The 16,953-nt window shown below is 43.5% G+C and overlaps 1 protein-coding gene and 1 pseudogene across 3 annotated transcripts in view; one reads left to right on the top strand and one right to left on the bottom strand.

Annotated features, from left to right (window-relative positions):
* LOC102516612 (NADH-cytochrome b5 reductase 2) overlaps positions 1–14,681 on the bottom strand; it is a 25,556-nt gene extending 10,875 nt beyond the window's left edge. The window contains exons 1-4 of one of the 3 annotated variants that reach the window (XM_032489134.1): positions 14,533–14,681; positions 13,548–13,727; positions 9,970–10,128; positions 1,801–2,032 (exon numbers count right to left, since the gene is read on the bottom strand). Coding sequence is in view for 1 of the 3 variants with exons in the window: in XM_032489131.1 (XP_032345022.1) it covers positions 1,666–1,686 (21 nt within the window). In the remaining 2 variants the exon portion in view is untranslated. Of the gene's footprint in view, positions 1–1,252; positions 1,407–1,665; positions 1,779–1,800; positions 2,033–9,969; positions 10,129–13,547; positions 13,728–14,532 lie in introns of those variants that run through there. The other 2 variants (XM_032489131.1, XM_032489132.1) reach the window with 2 other exon arrangements.
* Positions 13,566–16,953, top strand: LOC102522898 (annotated as a pseudogene).

The following is a 16,953-nucleotide window of genomic DNA, read 5'->3' as shown; positions in this document are numbered from 1 at the left end:
TGTCTAAATATATGGGGGATGCCTTACAAGGCCTCCGTACTTCTCTGGACCCACTAGCAAATGTTCCCGACAACAGGCTGGCCCTTGACTATCCCCTGGCTGAGCAAGGGGGGCAGAGTATGCACAGTTATTAATAAAACCTGCGGCACGTATGTCACTAACTTTGGTCAGATTGAGGCAAACATAAAAAAGATATGTGAGTAAGCTCAATGGTTACACAGACATAACACAACAGTCCAAGCTCCATCTGGAATATGCCTAATATTCCCCTCCCCCCATTTCTCAGCTCACTAATTGCTATTATCCTCCTGCTTATCTTTGGGCCTTGCTTAACTTTATTAGTAAACAGCTTGAAGCCATCAAACCTCAGATGTTACTAACACAAGGGTACAAGCAATTGGGACTGCAGCCTGGCAACAATCAGACTTCTTTTAGGCTAATGAGGGAAGACTTCTGCTCCTCTAATCCAGGGAAAAACTTTCCTGTGTTCAGCAGGAAGCAGCTTCAGAGGTGAGACCTTCACTCTTCAGCGCCTCTCAAGAAGGAGGAGCAGTAACAAGGAAAGGGGGGATTTTGTTGCCAGAGCTGCTCCACGTCTTTGCTCAAAACCCATCAAACCCCACCAGTAGCAGGAGCGTTCTTGCTCAAAATCTGCCAAACTCCACCCCCACCTTTAGCAGGACTGAACATAAATCTTTAAGTTAAAGGGTCTGGAAATAAGAAAGGAAGCTAAAAACAAAAAAAGGATAAAACTAAACGGAACCAGCTGGCCCTCCAACAGACCTTCAGTCTCGTGTATTAACTTTACTCCATTAACGTATTCAATGATACACTTACCATCAGCCAGGACCAGACATTAAAAACCAAATAAGGATAAAGGGCTGGCACCCCACTCTCTTAAAAAAACCTGTCTGTCCCCAGTAGACAAATGCACATGCCTCACCATCATTAGCCTCACTCCTCCCTTTGTCTTTACTCTGTAAAATAAAATCCCTCTCGCCAGGTGGGTGAGAGGTTGATCTGGGAACTTAGTTCCTGCTTCTCCATTCTTTGGCTAGTGAATAAAGCTCATCCTGTATTGATCTCAGCTGGAGTTGGGTTACTAGCCTACTCCAACTAGAGAGAAAAAGGACCCTCCCCCGCCTCCCTCCCCAACCCACCCCCTACCCAGTCCAGGCAGAGCTGGCCTAGAGCTTCTGCAGGGTCCATAGGGCTTAATTCGTACACCACTGACTCCGAGGTACTCCATTACCTTAGCGCCTCAGGACACACCAACACTCTCCGAGGCTGACGAACAAGGCCTGGGCCCTCACCTACCAGCGGCTGGGCTGGCCTCCCCCATCCAACCCCCAACCCCTCCACCCCGCAGTCGAGCCCGGCCGGCCCCGCTCCGGCCGGATTTGGGAGAGGTGGGGTCCGCCCGCCCTCTTCTCACGCCGGGGCGCCGACCCCGCCCCGCACCACGCCTCCTCCGGCTCCGCCCCGGCGGCCCAGCGCCCGCCCCGCTCCCAGCCCCTCACGGGCCCGCCGCGCGGCCGCCATCGTCGCCGGGCCTTCTCCCCGGTCCCATCCCGCCCTGGCGCCCGGGAAGCTTCCGCCCGGCTCCTGCCTGTCCCCGCATCTCTGGGCTCTTCCCGCCGGGTCGTCCCGCCGCCGCGAACTCACCCGGAACGAGACGCCGAACATGTCGTCGAAGTGGCGCTGGCTGCTAGGCCGGGCTGGGCCGACGCCGCGGACGCGCTAGGCCGGAATCCGCGCCCAGCACGGGCGCAGGCGCGTGGCGCGCGTGGCGGCACCTACCTCGAGGGCCGGGGTCTGGAGAGTCTCGCGGGACTCGGGCTCTGCTCCGGCCCTGCCCCCGGGGCCGCCGAATCCAGGGCCTTCCACGGCGGGACCCAGGCCCCACGGGGAGCTGCGGGCTTCCTCGCTCCTTGTTTTGCATCCCTTGTTTATTACGTGGCTCGCTCTCCATCCTGGTCCTCCTGGCGCACACTCTGAGCAGCCGGAGAACTCCGCTTAAGTTGTGGCAAGGCTGGAGGAAGGGGATGCTGGTCAAAGACATGGGAATTCAGGCCAAGTCAAAGAGCACAGAAATATACGCAGTCGACACTAATGAGTTCCTACTGAGCCTGGTCCTCGGGTCAGGTGTTTGTGGAGATGGGTGTGTGACCCAGTTAAAGGAGACGTTCTTTCAAAGCGCTCATTCGTTCTTTCGCTCTCTACTGGGAGAGAGAGATAACAGGTACCTAACGCATGTCCAAAGAAGAGGCAGAATGAGAGGCATAGACGGTTATGGGGGTTCCTCACAGCACATTTCAGAACCTTAGTAACTCCCTTCTCTATCACTTCTCCCACCGCCAGTGGCAAAGGTGAATCCCTGCCTCCAGGCCTAAGCGAGACAGAGAAGCCAAGAATCGAACACCCACCCACAGGCACAGGCATAATGGACACCCCCCCCAACATCCCCAACACCTGCAGGTGCCAGGATGTTATTGCCAGATACCTTCATTTCTGGCACTCTATTAAGTGTAAAATGAAGGCTTGGGAAATAATTTCATTACCTAATTGCTAAGGAGGTTGAACACATTTCATGGGTTTATTTCCCCTTGGAATTTCTTTGAAAAAAAAATGCCAGCTTATGAATTTTGCCCATTTGTGTACTGAGTTGGCTTTTTTCTTACAGATTTTTAGGATTCTTTTATATATATTCTATAGCAATTCTTCGCTAATTTTATCAGATACAAGTGTTTTCTCATGGTAAGCAATTTACTCTTCCCTTCCTTCTCTCTCTGTCTTAGGATGAACAGAAGTATGTAATTGTAATGTAGTCAAGTGCATCAATCTTCAATCTTTCGCTTTTATAGTTAGTGCTTTTTGTGACTTGTCTATTCCTACCCAAGTTCAAGATACTCTGAGTTTTCTCTGACAAGACGAAGTATTTTCCCATTTACTTTTATGTCTCTCAACCACCTGGAATTGATTTCTATGTATGATGTGAAGCAGGGATCCAGTTTACTTTTTTCTATATGGATATTGCGTTGTCTTGGTGACATTTATTGAATTGCTCATACCTGGTCACTAACCCTCAATGCCACCCCAGTTGTGTATCAGTTTTCGTATATGTGTGAGTCTGGTTCTGGCCTCCCTGTTCCCTTACGTTGATCTAGTTGCCCAGCCCCTCTGACAATACCATACTTCTCTAATTACAGTAGTTAATAACAACCGTTTATATCTTTCCCTCTTATTTGGGTCTCAATTCAAATGTTACTTTCTTAGAGATGACTGTTCTGATCCCCCAATTTAGCTGTTTCTTTGGTTTGAATTCATCTCAGCCCTGCAGTATTTAGCACACTACCTGGCAAGAGCAGGTGCTCATAAATACTATTCATCATCGATGCTCCATAAATACTAAAGAAAGGAACTACCCTTTCCATCAGTACTCTGCACCTTCCTTGCTTCATTTGTCTCTGTAGGACAGATCACCAGATGCAGTACTTCATCGCTTACCTACTTGCTTGTCTTTCCCTTCCCACCAGAACATAAGCTCCACGAGGACAGGGATTGCTTTGTCTGTTTTAACTCCTGCTGGATCCCAGGACTGGAACAGTGCCTAGCACCTGGTAGATGCCTAGTAAATACTTACAAACTTCATGGTCTTCCTTTGATTCAATCAAAGTATGTTTTGCTTTGGAATCTAAAGGTGCCTCACTGTTTTTCTATGGCTTTCTTAGTACTTTGCCTCCATCCTTCTCACGTTCCCTGTACGGTCCCTCTGTGTTATTAGAGGGGCAGATGGCACATCGTGCTTTGTTAATCTTGGAGCAGGACGAAGGCAGCCATTTCCCTGGGCTCCCCGTAATTTTGAGGGGGCAATGATTTCCTTATTTCCCCAGCACTCCCACACACTTTATGTGTGTCCCTCATGTGCTCGAGTGCTGCCCAGATTTTGGCTCATCTCCTAATCTTAAGTAGACCATGAGCCTATGTCTTACTCCCTTTATCCCCAGCTCAGTAATAGAGCCTGGCAAAGAACAGGCCCCCGGCAAGTGTTTGCTGAAAAAAGAAAGAACAGATGCTTGTTGTCACTGTTTGAGCACATATGACAGCATCGAACCTCTGTCACTGCTGAGACACCCTGGAGGAAACTGGTGCCCTGACCAGTGATGCTCATAATGTATGCTCCTTCCATTTCCAGGCTGTTGTGGGCCTTTCATTAGCTTTTAACTTTGATGATGATTTGTTTTGATTTTCTCCTCTGACCAAAGAAGCACCTCTGGCCATTTGAAGCTTCAGTTATGGTAGGCTCAAATACAGCCCCCCAAACATACCACATCCTAAATCCTTGAACCTGTGAATGCTGTCTTATATGGTAAAAGGGACTTTTTGGCTGTGATGAAATTAAAGATCTTGAGTTGGGGAGACTATCCTGGATTGTCTCGTGGGTCCCACATGATCACAATATTCTTTATAAGAAGGACACTGTGGCAGGGGACAGAGAATAAGGTGATGTGATGACAGAAGCAGCAAATGGAGTGGCAAACTCTGAAGATGGAGGAAGCGACCAGAAACCAAGGAATGTAGGCGCTTCTAGAAGCTGAAAAGGGCAAGGGAAAAGATTTTTTCCTTAGAGCCTTTGGAAGGAACCAGCCCTGCTGACACCTTGACTTTAGCCCAGTGAAATTGATTTTATAATTCTGGCTCCCAGAACTGTAAGAGAATAAATGTGTGCTGTTTAGTGCCAGTAGATTTGTGGTAGTTTGTTACAGAAGCAATGGGAAACTAATACGCTAAATGAACTCTTGTTTTTGATTCTTAGGGCTTATTAATATTTGGATTTATTCCAAAAATATATTCCCTGTGATTTGGATCAGAGAAGGCAGGAGGTACCCTCCCCTCTCCCATTGCTCTAATGATGGGTTTCTTTTCTTTCATGAATAACCTCCCTCAACACCTCCTGCTGCCTGGCCACATCTTGAGCTTGCTGTGTCTGCCAGGCCACTTGAGAGGTCCACCCACCCCACCCCTTCCTCTGCACCCTGGCTCCAGCCTGTCCTCTGTTCATTGTGCAAAAATGTCATCCTCAACAAAGGACCTCAGCAAACAAATCTAGTTGACTGGGGTGAATTTTAGGAGAGAACGCAGATGGAGCATCGAACTCCAAGCAACCAACCATGACCTAGGCAGACTATTACTTGAACTGAAGTTTCCTAGATTTTCCTCTTTAAGGATTTTAAACTGTAGTATCCTGATGCCACCTGATCAGAACTCCCCACTGAGCACTGCAGATGGACATAAAGCAAAGGTAACACTTTGCTTTTTGGAATATCTCAAACTTGGCTTGTACAACAGGAATGTGGCAGGGAAAACTTTGCATGTTCTTGGCAATCTGGGGCTGACTTAAGCCTGACGGGATAAGACTATGTAGACAAGAGGCTCGAGACACTAGGAATGGCCAGAATTTGCCAGAAACATTGTGTTTGGGAGGACTCAAAAGAACAGCTTGCAGAGTCCTATTCCCGCCATCCCTCCCACATCCAGAGGAATCCTCCCTGAGCATCTCTGTCTGCAGAGCTATGCCAACAATGCGAACTAAGTTCCCCCACCAGTGTTTACAGCAGTTGCTTCATTTCTTCCCAAACAGCATCTGTTGTGCCAGGGGCTGGGTTAGAGCTCCAGAAGGTAGTATGTAATTGTGAGTTCACAGCTTGGGCTATGGAAACAACAGGGAGTAAATAGGACAGCCAATGCAGCTTCTGGGGGAGAGTCCCACCTGCACAGATGGGTGAGGCTGCCAACCTGGGATGGGAAGCCTCAGATCTGTGTTAAGAGAAAGGCTGGCCTCCAGGAAGGCAGAAGGGGAAAATGTCCAAAAGAAAGAAATGAAAGAAGGCATTCCTATCTCCTACTTGAACACAACCAGGACGTTGGCTGTTCACTAATTTGTCCCAGTCTCTACTTCCTTGTCCCTTACAGGGACAAAAGCAGGAGATTTTCTGAAAAGAGTTTTGTTTGTAGGGGCAATTTCTATTTTTTAAAAAAAGCAGGAATAAGTGAAGATATAACAAAATGGGCTAAGGCCTCCATTCAGAGTCATTATAAAACCTTCTTTTGTCATTGAACCATAGGGTTTACAAAGCATTTCCCATAGTGGAACATGTCTCCTCTGAAATTACTGTGATCCTTTATGACCACTTTAGTTTGGAGAAAGAACCTCCGAAGGATTCCAAGCCTTGTCCAAGATCACATAGCCTGAAGAGAGCAAAGCTGGGACACAAGCCCATGTTTCTGAGTTCAGCCTGATGTCCTTCCCCTAGACCACAGCAACCTGTGGTACAGTCAACGCATAATGTTCGTGATGCCATGCAAACTTAAGCTCAATCCCTGACTTCCAATTTCAAGAAATGCTCCATTTGTCAGCTGCCAAAGCTAAGGCCCAGAGATGTCAAATGATGCTTTTGGAGAAAGGGCTGTGATTGGATCATTTGTATTGAGATTTCAGCCTTTTGCAGTTTATTTAAGAGCAAGTGTAAGTTTCTTCCATGGTGGAAGAGATTTCAGAAAGTATAGAAATGTAGAAAAGGCACCTCTTTTCTCTGTCTTTCCTCCTGTTACTGTGTATTACCTGCTGTGTTCCCATCAAAGTTCTCTTCCTCTCTTATCTGCTAAGGAACATTGCCCCAGCAATTCTTCCATCTTTCTCTTTCATGATCAGTTCCTCTTCTCTACTTGATAATTCCTGGCAGTGTATATGTGTTCTGTAATTTTTCTCATATTAAAAAAGTCATAAAACCTTCTCTTGAGTTACATATCCATGTTTAGGTGCTTTTCCATTTCTGTGTTCCCGGTTACAACAAAATTTCTTGGAAGAGTTGCCTAGACTTGCCATTTTGAATTCTTCCCATCAAATTCTCTCAAGTCTACTTCAAAAAAAGCTTCACCCTCAGCACTCTTTTAAATCTACCCCTGTTGAGATTTCAATACCTTCACATTGCTAAATGTAATAGTCAGTTCTCAGTCAACTCCACCATCTGTAAATGTTGTAGTGCCCCACTACTCAAATCTCAGCTTCACTAGTAATCTCGTCCTATGTCACAAATTTAAATGTCAACAGTATGCTGATGCAGTATGGAGATTCCTTAAAAAACTGAAAATAGAGTTACCATATGATCCAGCAATCTCACTCCTGGGCATACATCCAGAGAAAACTCTAATTCAAAAAGACACATGCACCTCAATTTTCACAGCCGCACTATTTACAATAGCCAAAACATGGAAGTAACCTAAGTGTCCATTGACAGATTAATGGATAAAGAAGATGTGGTATATATGTCTCTATGTGTGTGTGTGTGTGTGTGTGTGTGTGTGTGTGTATACATGTATGAAAACTACTCAGCCATAAAAAAGAATGAAATAATGCCAATTGCAGCAACATGGATGGACCTAGACATTATCATACCAAGTGAAGTAAGTCAGAGAAAGACAAATATCATATGATATCACTTCTATGTGGAATCTTAAAAAAAATGATACAAATGAACTTATTTACAAAACAGAAGTAGACTCACAGACAGAAAACAAACCTATGGTTACCAGAGGGGAAGGGAAGGGGGAGGGGTAAATTAGAAGGTTGGGATCAGCAGATACAAACTACTCTATATAAAATAGATAAACAACAAGATCATAATGTATAGCACAGGGAACTACATTCAGTATCCTTTAATTACCTATAATGAAAAAACATTTTATACATATATATATGTGTAATATATATATATATATATATATATATATATATATATATATATATATATATATATATATATAACTGAATCATTATACTGTACACCAGAAACTGACACAACATTGTAAATCAACTATACTTCAATTTAAATAAATAAATACATAAAGTCATATATAAATAGTTCAAAATCTTCCTGTGCCACATTAGTTACTGTCTACTGTTCTAAATTTTTCATTTCAGGACATGGCAACATCATACTTCCAGTTGTTCATGCCAAAACCACTAGGGTCATTTTTCACACCTCAGATCCAGTCTATTTGGAAATCCTGTTGGCTGTTACTTGAATGTATATCCAGACCGTATTTCTTACCAAGTCCACTGCTACCATTCAGATGTCAGTTTCTTGCCCTGGTTATTGCAGCAGTCTCCCAGCTGATCTCCCTGCTTTCTCCCCAGCCCTCTCCCAGCATTGTAGTTTCAACACAGTAGCAAGAGTGACCTTGTTAAAATGGGTTTAGGTCCTGTGATGTCATTTGATGTCCTCTTATTCCACTTGGAGTAAAACCAATGTCTTCACATTAGCCCATAAGGTCCTGTACAAGCTGCCCTCCCCACCTAACTTCTCTGATCTTGCCCAGCATTCTGACCTTCCAGCTGGTTTGTGGACTTCTCAGGCATGCTCCCACCTCACGTCTTTGGCACTCGCCATTCTCTGTGCCTAGAATGCACTAATCCCCAGTTATCTGCCTGGCCTTCACCCCCACCACCCTCAGGTCTTTTCTCAGATGTCTCCTTATCAGTTCCTCCCTGACCACAGATTTTTTTTTTTAATTGAAGTATAGTCAGTTACACCGTGTCAGTTTCTGGTGTAAAGCATAACGTCCCAGCCACTGATCATAGATTTTTAAAATCACAAATACCCTTCTGGGATAGCATTTACTATCCCTCATCCCTGACTTATTTTGCTCAGTATCACTTACTACCAATTGCTGTATTTTTACTTTGTTTATTATCTGCCTTCCTAACCCCCGTAGATTTTTGTCCATTTTGCTCACTGAATTATCCCTTGTGCCTAATTACCTGATGCAGACAGAGCTACTTACAAATGCTTGTTGAATAAATGAAGAAATAAGTCTAAGAACCTAAAGAAGACCCATATCCCATCAATCCAAAGAAAATCTCTACTAGTCCCTTGGAATGCATCGTTCTAGAGTTCTTATTCTGGATATTTATATTCTGAGTTGGACAGAAATGAGTGGCATAAAAGAAGTCAGCCTCCCCTGCCCTTTAAATTAGGAAAAATAGACCAAAACCTTTTCAAGATGCAAAAACAGACGTAAAATGTTCTGGAAGGTATTAAAATTATCAATAAAAGGCAATGGGTGGAAATACTCATGTTTGACCAAATTTATCATTTCCACTAAATTGTTATGTTCACAGTTGTATTTCAAGTCAATCTGGTTTCAGTCAAATCAATTTGGAAGCAGTCTTGTTGGAATGGATTTCAGAGTGAGAATACCTGAGATCAATATAGTTGTATATCAATAGTTCAAATCTTCTCTATTCTACTTTTGTTAATGTATCTTGTTCAAAATGAATACATTATTAAGAAAACTAGAATGCCTACTATGTGTATTGACTGTATATAGGGGCAAATTCATGTTGCCCTACAACGCCTCAGGATGACCTAGAATGGAAGCATGATGAGTGAGACTAGCTTTCTGTAACAGGTTACCACCTTGCTAACAACCACTGAATGTCTATCATGTGCAGGCACTAGCTTAGCCTTATTATAACCCAGGATATTCTTTATAAATAGATGATTGAGGATATCAGAGAATACCTGAATTTGTAGGTATATGTGTCTGTGGTTAAGAAATCTATGGTCTGAGCCACTGCATTATAATCTATCCTGAAGATAGACAGTGTTAACATGTGATAGGTATTCAGGGAGCCTGAAAGAAGGGAAATCAGAAAGCAGGACTCAATGCTGGTGTCTGCTACCCTGCCCAGCGTCATGAGCATCCTGCTTACTGGACGGTGATGGGGGAATGCTTTGGAAAGTCTCTCCCATACCTGCATGAGATGCTCCTGAGGATGAGCCTGGACTTTGTTACCCATCAGAAAAGCTTGGCAGCAGAAGTTGGGAGGGGTGGATGTATATATCCCATGTCACATATTCCATTCGCTAGAAATGAATTGCCCCTGTCCTGCATTAATACACCTACCTTCGTGTTTATATATCCTCCTCTTGAGTCTGGGACTCATTTCCTTGAGCCTCTTCATGGCAAGTATGTCAATACAGTTGAGTTTCTGGGCTGACAAAGCTGAGGACCTGGACTCTTAAGTCATCTCCAGGACTCTGCCTGAGGAGCCAGATTCCCTCCCTGAAACAGAAACATTTTTGTTGGCTCTCAAACCAAGCTTCAACTTGTATTAAGAACTTATTTCAGGGGGAAGGTATAGCTTAGTGGTAGAGTGCATGCTTAGCATGCATGAGGTCTTGGGTTCAATCCCCAGTACCTTCATTTAAACAAACAAACATACAAACAAAGCTAATTACCTCTCCCCACCACAAAATAAATTATTTTTGTTTAAGAGCTTATTTCTTGCTTCTTACTTTTTGATTTTGTGCCCAGAATGTTAAGTGTTACACAGAGATTAATCTCAACAAACATTAGGTATGGACTATTTGTAAAACATAGTTAATTTTCTTTTGTAGGAGTGGGCTTCAGCTTACATCTAAGTGGGTTTCAGACTTTTCCAGTGATATCTGAACTGGTGGGATGGAATTAGCAAAAGTCTGTTTGCTTAGAGCTAAAGAGATTCCTGAGGAAAAATTTATATTGAGGGAAGAATGATCCAGGTTCAAAAGTGTGGTGAGATAATGAAACCTTCATTTCAAGGGGCCAACTGGAGAACAATATGGTGTCTGTCTCTTGCATGTGTCTTCCAGTCTTTTTTTTCCCAGTTTAAATAAAGTAGCAAAATACACATAATACAAAACTTACCATCTAACCACTTTAAAAGTACAGTTCAGTGGTATTACATACATTTGTAATATTGTGCAACCATCACCACCATCCATCTCTATAACTTTTGTCATCTTGAAAAGCTGAAACTCTATACTTATTAAACAATACCTCTCCATTCTGTCCTCCCTCTCAGCCCCAGCAAGCCCCATTCTACGCTCTGCCTGTATGATTTTGACTATTCTAAATATCTATAGTAAGTGGTATCATACAATAATTATCTTTTTGTGACTGGCTTATTTCATTTGGTATAACGTTCTAAAATTTCTACCATATTGTAGCATATGCCAGAATTTTTTTCCTTTTAAAGAATGAATAATATTCCACTGTATGTATATGCCACATCTTGCTTATCCATTCACCTATCAATGGATACTTGGATCCCTTTTATGTTTTAGCTATTATAAAACAATGCTGCTATGAATGTGGGTGTACAAATATCTCTTCATTGTCTCCCACTATTGCCTTGCTAGACTGAGCCCAAAGAAAGCAAGAGTGAACTCCTTAAATCAAAACTGAAAGAAGTGTTTCACTGAAGTCCCTATTAAACAGCAGGACTCAAGCAGTACTCATGGAGGGCAGCACAAAGCAGAGAGAAACTCTTCCTCATTTCACCAAGGAATATGATAGTTTTGACACCATTAGGGTTCCAGTAGCTCAGTGGAGGAGCTGGGAGAAGAGTGGGGACACCCAGAGGAGTGTGGTGGCAGTGGCCCTGAGGAAGCCTGGAAGCTGAGAAAGGAAATGCAATTCCTAGTAGATGTAGGGTGGGAGGTGGAAGAACCACACTGCCTGATGGGAGCAGACCTGTTCCTAACCACGTGACACACCGTTTAGTGCTGCAGGAGCTTTAAAGGGCATTTGGCAAGGGCTGAGATCCTTCATGACAGATGGGAGCAGGAATAAGTGGGACTTGGAGTGTTATTAGGGTGGTTCTGTTTCTACTCATAGACTGATGAGGTCTGGAGGAACTCAAGTTACCTTCTACACCTGCAAAAAGTTTTCACCTTGCATAACAAGTTTCTCAAATATTAACAAGTACATGAACCAAACATTTTCAGAAAAATTTTCTTAGGTTGTCCACCAGACCCAGTCCCTCCCTCTCCATGCCACACTCTCAGATAACTCCAATCCACTGCTTCCACCTGCTTTAGAACAGCTCCCACCAGATGTCCAGACACAGCTCGTGCCCATGACGATACTCTATCTTGTATTATCTTCTGATAACTGCAGGGTACATTCACACCGTGCCTCCAACAAGACTGGAGGCCCTTAGCTGGGCACATCACAGATGTTTAGAAATGCTTGCTGGTGGCTTTCTTACTTTCTAGAACTAGCTTTCTGATAATACTTCAGTGTAGAGGTAGAAGGAAACTCTAAGATGTCTCAGTGGATTCCAAGGTTCTTGGAGAAGGAGCTTGACCCAAAGACCAGATCCTATTTTAAAAAATAATTCTGTTGAACTGAACTGAATGTGGGACCTGCTTGCTGAGAGGAATTTTCATTGTGTGGCCTAACCATTCTGATACTCAGATCCATCATCTATATATAGGGGATACTTACAGCAAATACACCCACCTGAAAGGCAGCATACACTGTGCCAGACTCTAGTATAAGACTGCTGGGGTTCAAATCCACATTCTACCAGTTTACAAATGATCTGACTGGGGTGATTTCTGAATTATTTCCACACCTTGGTTTCTCCATCTTTAAATGGGGATGATGATGACAGTAATGGTGGTACTGATGCTTACCTCACAGGATTATATGATGATTATATGAGATAGTTTATGTAAAATGTTTAGAATAGAGCCATCGAGCCTAACACATAATAAGTTATAGATTAGTATTAGCTGTTAGTATCCTTACAGAAATTTTGATGCAAAAATGTACCCATAAGAACTACTGCCACTTAATGTAGGTTAGTTTCCACTCCCTCACAATAAACAAGCAAATAACAAAATAGATTTTAAAAATGGTCAAAACACTGGATAAAGAAGTTGTGGTATATTTATACAATGGAATACTACTCAGCCATAAAAAGACTAAAATAATGCCATTTGCAGCAACATGGATGGACATAGAGATTGTCATTCGAAGTGAAGTAAGCCAGAAAGAGAAAGAAAAATACCATATGGTATCACTCATATGTGGAATCTAAAAAAAAGAAGAAGGAAAAAAGGAGGACACTAATGAACTCATCTACAAAGCAGAAACAGACCCACAGACATAGTAAACAATCTTATGGTTACTGGAGGAAAGGGGGTGGGAAGAGATAAATTTGGGAGTTTGAGATTTGCAAATGTTAGCCACTATATATAAAAATAGATTTAAAAATTACAAGTTTCTTCTCAATAGCACAGGGAACTATATTCATTATCTTGTAATAACCTTTAATGAAAAAGAATATGAAAATGAATGTATGTATATGCATGACTGGGACATTGTACTGTACACCAGAAATGGAGACATTGTAACTGACTGTATGTCAATTTAAAAAATAAATAAATAAAAATAAATAAATAAAATGGTCAAAATGGCAAAGGAAAAGCACCACTCTCTTTCCCACAAATGAATTTGTCCACACTGAACATGAACCCAGTCTGCAAAGTACTGCACATTCTTACTAACATAAAGAAAGAGAAGGTCTGTGCAGCGTCCTTCGAGGAGGATGTCTTCGAGGCTTCCTCTGAGACCTGTCTGGGAAGACAGGCCAGCGCTGCCTTTGCAGGTAACGCTATGGGGAAGGAGTTTCATCAGCTTAGAAAACTTACTCTTATAAAGTCCCAGTCATGGAAGTGCAGGCCAATCAAGCACATGAAAGCACTGACGGTCATGAACACTCCAGGTGAGTCAGTCCACAGCCCAGGCCCCAGCTGGCTGTCCCAGTGATGGAGTCGTGCCCAGATCTTCCAGAGGGCAGAGCATGGGGCTCCTGGAGCCATCCTAGAAGACTATGAAAGGCCTGGGTCAGTTCTTACCACAGTAAAATGTACAAGCTTTCCTCAGATGTTTGGGCTAGTCCACTGAGGGTGAAGGGAGAAAAAACAGGACTGGATGGTGACGATCCAGAAAAGAAAGGACAGGAGGATATTCCTGCTGGGATCCGGGGGTGCTGGGCTCTTGGAACAGCTGATTATGGCAGAGCCTACTCCCTGTAAACTGATAACAACCCCTGATCAGAGTTAGGGGTTAGTGGGCCATCAGTCTTGATATGCAAACTGTAGATTTCACCTTGTGATATATTTTGTCTGCTAATTTAATTTCTTTAACACATGTTAATAATCAGTCTGATGAGAACTGAGGAAGAATAAAGAATGTATGATTTATTAACTACTGTCAACATTCCCAAACAGGATGAAATAGATCTTTAGAAGCCAGAGTTGCCTGCCCCAGCCCGTGCTGCAAGCCGGAGTGATTCAGTTCTGGAAGCAAAGAGAAAGGAAACCCAAACTCTGAAAATATAGAAGGAGGATCCTTTTCTGTACTTCCTAACTGGAGTAGAACAGTTTGGGAAATCCAAAGGAAGCTTTTTTAGAAAGGACTATTCACATCTTAAAAGAAGGTTCTTAAAATTCTCTACAGTGGGTCCCAGAGGATCCTGAAGATTCTAATCTCTGCCACTGTCACAGCGGCTCCACCAGGGGCTCTCTCCTGTCAAGCCACCAGCTGACGAGCAGAATCTTCCCCACAGGCTGACAGTTCCCCCATCCTCCACGGGCACTGTGAGAGGAGAAGGGGAGTGGGTGGAGAGCTTACCCAGCAGGAATCCTTCTCCCACTCAGAAGGGAAGCCAGCACCCAGTGTTCTCCAGAGCATCCGTGGAGAGAGGGGCACAGAACACACCCGGCAGGTTTCAGAGGCAGGGATGGGAATGGTAAGCTGCAGGAGCTTGGTGGCCTTCTCCCCATCTTGAAGGCAAGTAATCTCTTTTGTTAAAGTCAGTTAAGGTCTAGAAAAAAAAGCAGAATGTATTTTCAGGGGATATTTGGGAATGTTATCCATAAAGACAAAAGGAAAAAGGATTCTACCACATGGATTAAAAGGTAGGTGATATTTCTCTGCAAGCTGTCAAAGGAAATTATATTACCCCAAACATTTATACGAAGTGACAGCTGTGGGAATAAGAAAGAGGAGCCTACTACATATTGTGAGAAAATAAAGTTCCTTGGAAGTCTAAGGCTAAGAAATAAATTGTCACTGAGATCATCCTGGTGTGTCAGTGCCGGCATCCAGGACTCCTGAAGCCCAGGAGCATCTGCAACAGAGCCCGGAGACTAGAACTGTACTTGTGGGGGGGGGGGGGTGTCTCTGAAAGTGAAATCCGTCTCTATTGCTGCCGCTCTGTCACTTCCTGTTTATTCTCCTACTCGAGCAGTCAGACCACGGAATCCTGGCTTACTGAGATTACCCACAATCTGCCAATGGCCAAATCAAAAGGCCTCTCTTCCCATTCTTATATGATTAGATTCTGTCCAGCATTTTGCACTATTGACCACATTCTTCTTAAAACCCAAACTCTCTCTCCAGCTCCCATGCTCTGTCCTGCTTCTCCTCCTCCTCTTGTGCTTGCTCCTTTCAGCCTCTTTGCTCAGGTCCTCCTCTCTCCCTTTGCTCCTTTCCCTCTGAAGATAGCCTTCCTCCAGGCTGCCACCCTCACCGTACCTGCTACCTCTCAAATCCCATTATCCCCGCCTGCATTCTTAATCCCTGGACACATGTAGCTAGATATCCCACTGGTACCTGCAAAATTACCAGATACAGACTGAATTCATCTTCACTGTCTCACACCCTCCCTACACCTGCTAAGATACTCCTTTTTTTTTTTGGTCAAGAGGAAAGGCAGAGGCAGTAGCATAGCAGTTAAGGGCATCGAGTTCTGACGTCAGACAGTCTTGGGTCTGAATCCCTGTTAGGCCACTTTATTTGGGCAAAGAACTTGATCACTGAGCTTCAATTTCTTCATCTATAAAACTAGGGTTAATAACAGGACCAATTTCCCAGGTTTTCTGAAAGGACAGTATCAGATAATGCACATAAAGGGTTTGGCCCAGAGTAAATAATAAATGCAAAGTATTATTTTTTTTAAAAGTCAGATTGGCTTTAAACTGTTCCTGAAGCTACTGTGATTTACATTCATTTTAATGGGTTCTCTTTGCAGAGCAGTCCCTTTAATGGGGATGCCCCCCTCCCAGTTCCTATTGGTTGTATTTAAAATAAATATTACACCATCAAAAAATAATAAATGCCAGCTATTATTGTGGTTAGCTTTTATCTACGCAATCACTTGAGTCAGGTACTTTCTTTCCTCCATTCTAAACATAATTGGTCATCAAGTCTTGTTGATTCTGTGAAAACAATGTTTCTTGAAACTGCTTTTTCCTCCTTGTCACTCTTGTAGTCCTCACTGTATTTTACCTGGGCTAAATGTTTTCACTGCAGAGTCATAATACAGCTAGGACATGTTACCATCACCTTCTCCGTGGACATGATCCACCACTACGTGTCCATCTGGCTTCAGAGTGACAAGAAACTCACCCAGGAACAAGCCTCTGACAGTCAAATCCTAATCTGAAGCAGAGTCCTCAGGGGAAATGGAAAATACATGACACAAAAATATTACTTCAACAACCCAGAGGATGGATTTTTCAAAAAACTAAAAGGAAGGTTGTGCCACCTTCTCCTACGACTGAGCCCCTTTGCTCACAGACACGATGGGAGGCAATGCAACAGTGTCCTCCCTATGATTCTTATTGGTGGATGGATCAACATCACATTCTCAGGCTTTGTCACAACCAACATCTCATTTCCACGGACCCTCTGTTTTAAGCCTATGCTACAGCAAGGAATAGAACCATTCACCTTAAATGCATCCTAGGTGAATTCTGCATCCTGGTACTTCCTCAGTGTCTTTGGGCTTCAGAGCATTTATTCTGATTTGGGGCCAAGATGCTGACCAGTTATGGATGATGCAGGAGCAGATAACTGGAGCAGCCATGGCCGTGCCTACAGACACCAACAAAGCTTTTAAGACAGAGTGGGAAGCTTGGGAGCTGGATCACCAGTGGGCACTAGATAATGTCGAAGAGGAGCTCATGGCCAAAGACCTCCACTTTGAAGGCACTTTCAGAAAAGAATTACAGACCTCTATTTTTTGAAGACCAAGTAGGGATTAGCTGT

The sequence above is a fragment of the Camelus ferus genome, chromosome 10 (genome assembly GCF_009834535.1).
Source record: "Camelus ferus isolate YT-003-E chromosome 10, BCGSAC_Cfer_1.0, whole genome shotgun sequence".
Lineage (NCBI taxonomy): Eukaryota > Metazoa > Chordata > Mammalia > Artiodactyla > Camelidae > Camelus > Camelus ferus.
The sequence above is the reverse complement of the archived record's forward strand: the minus strand, read 5'-3'. Positions and strand labels throughout refer to the sequence as shown.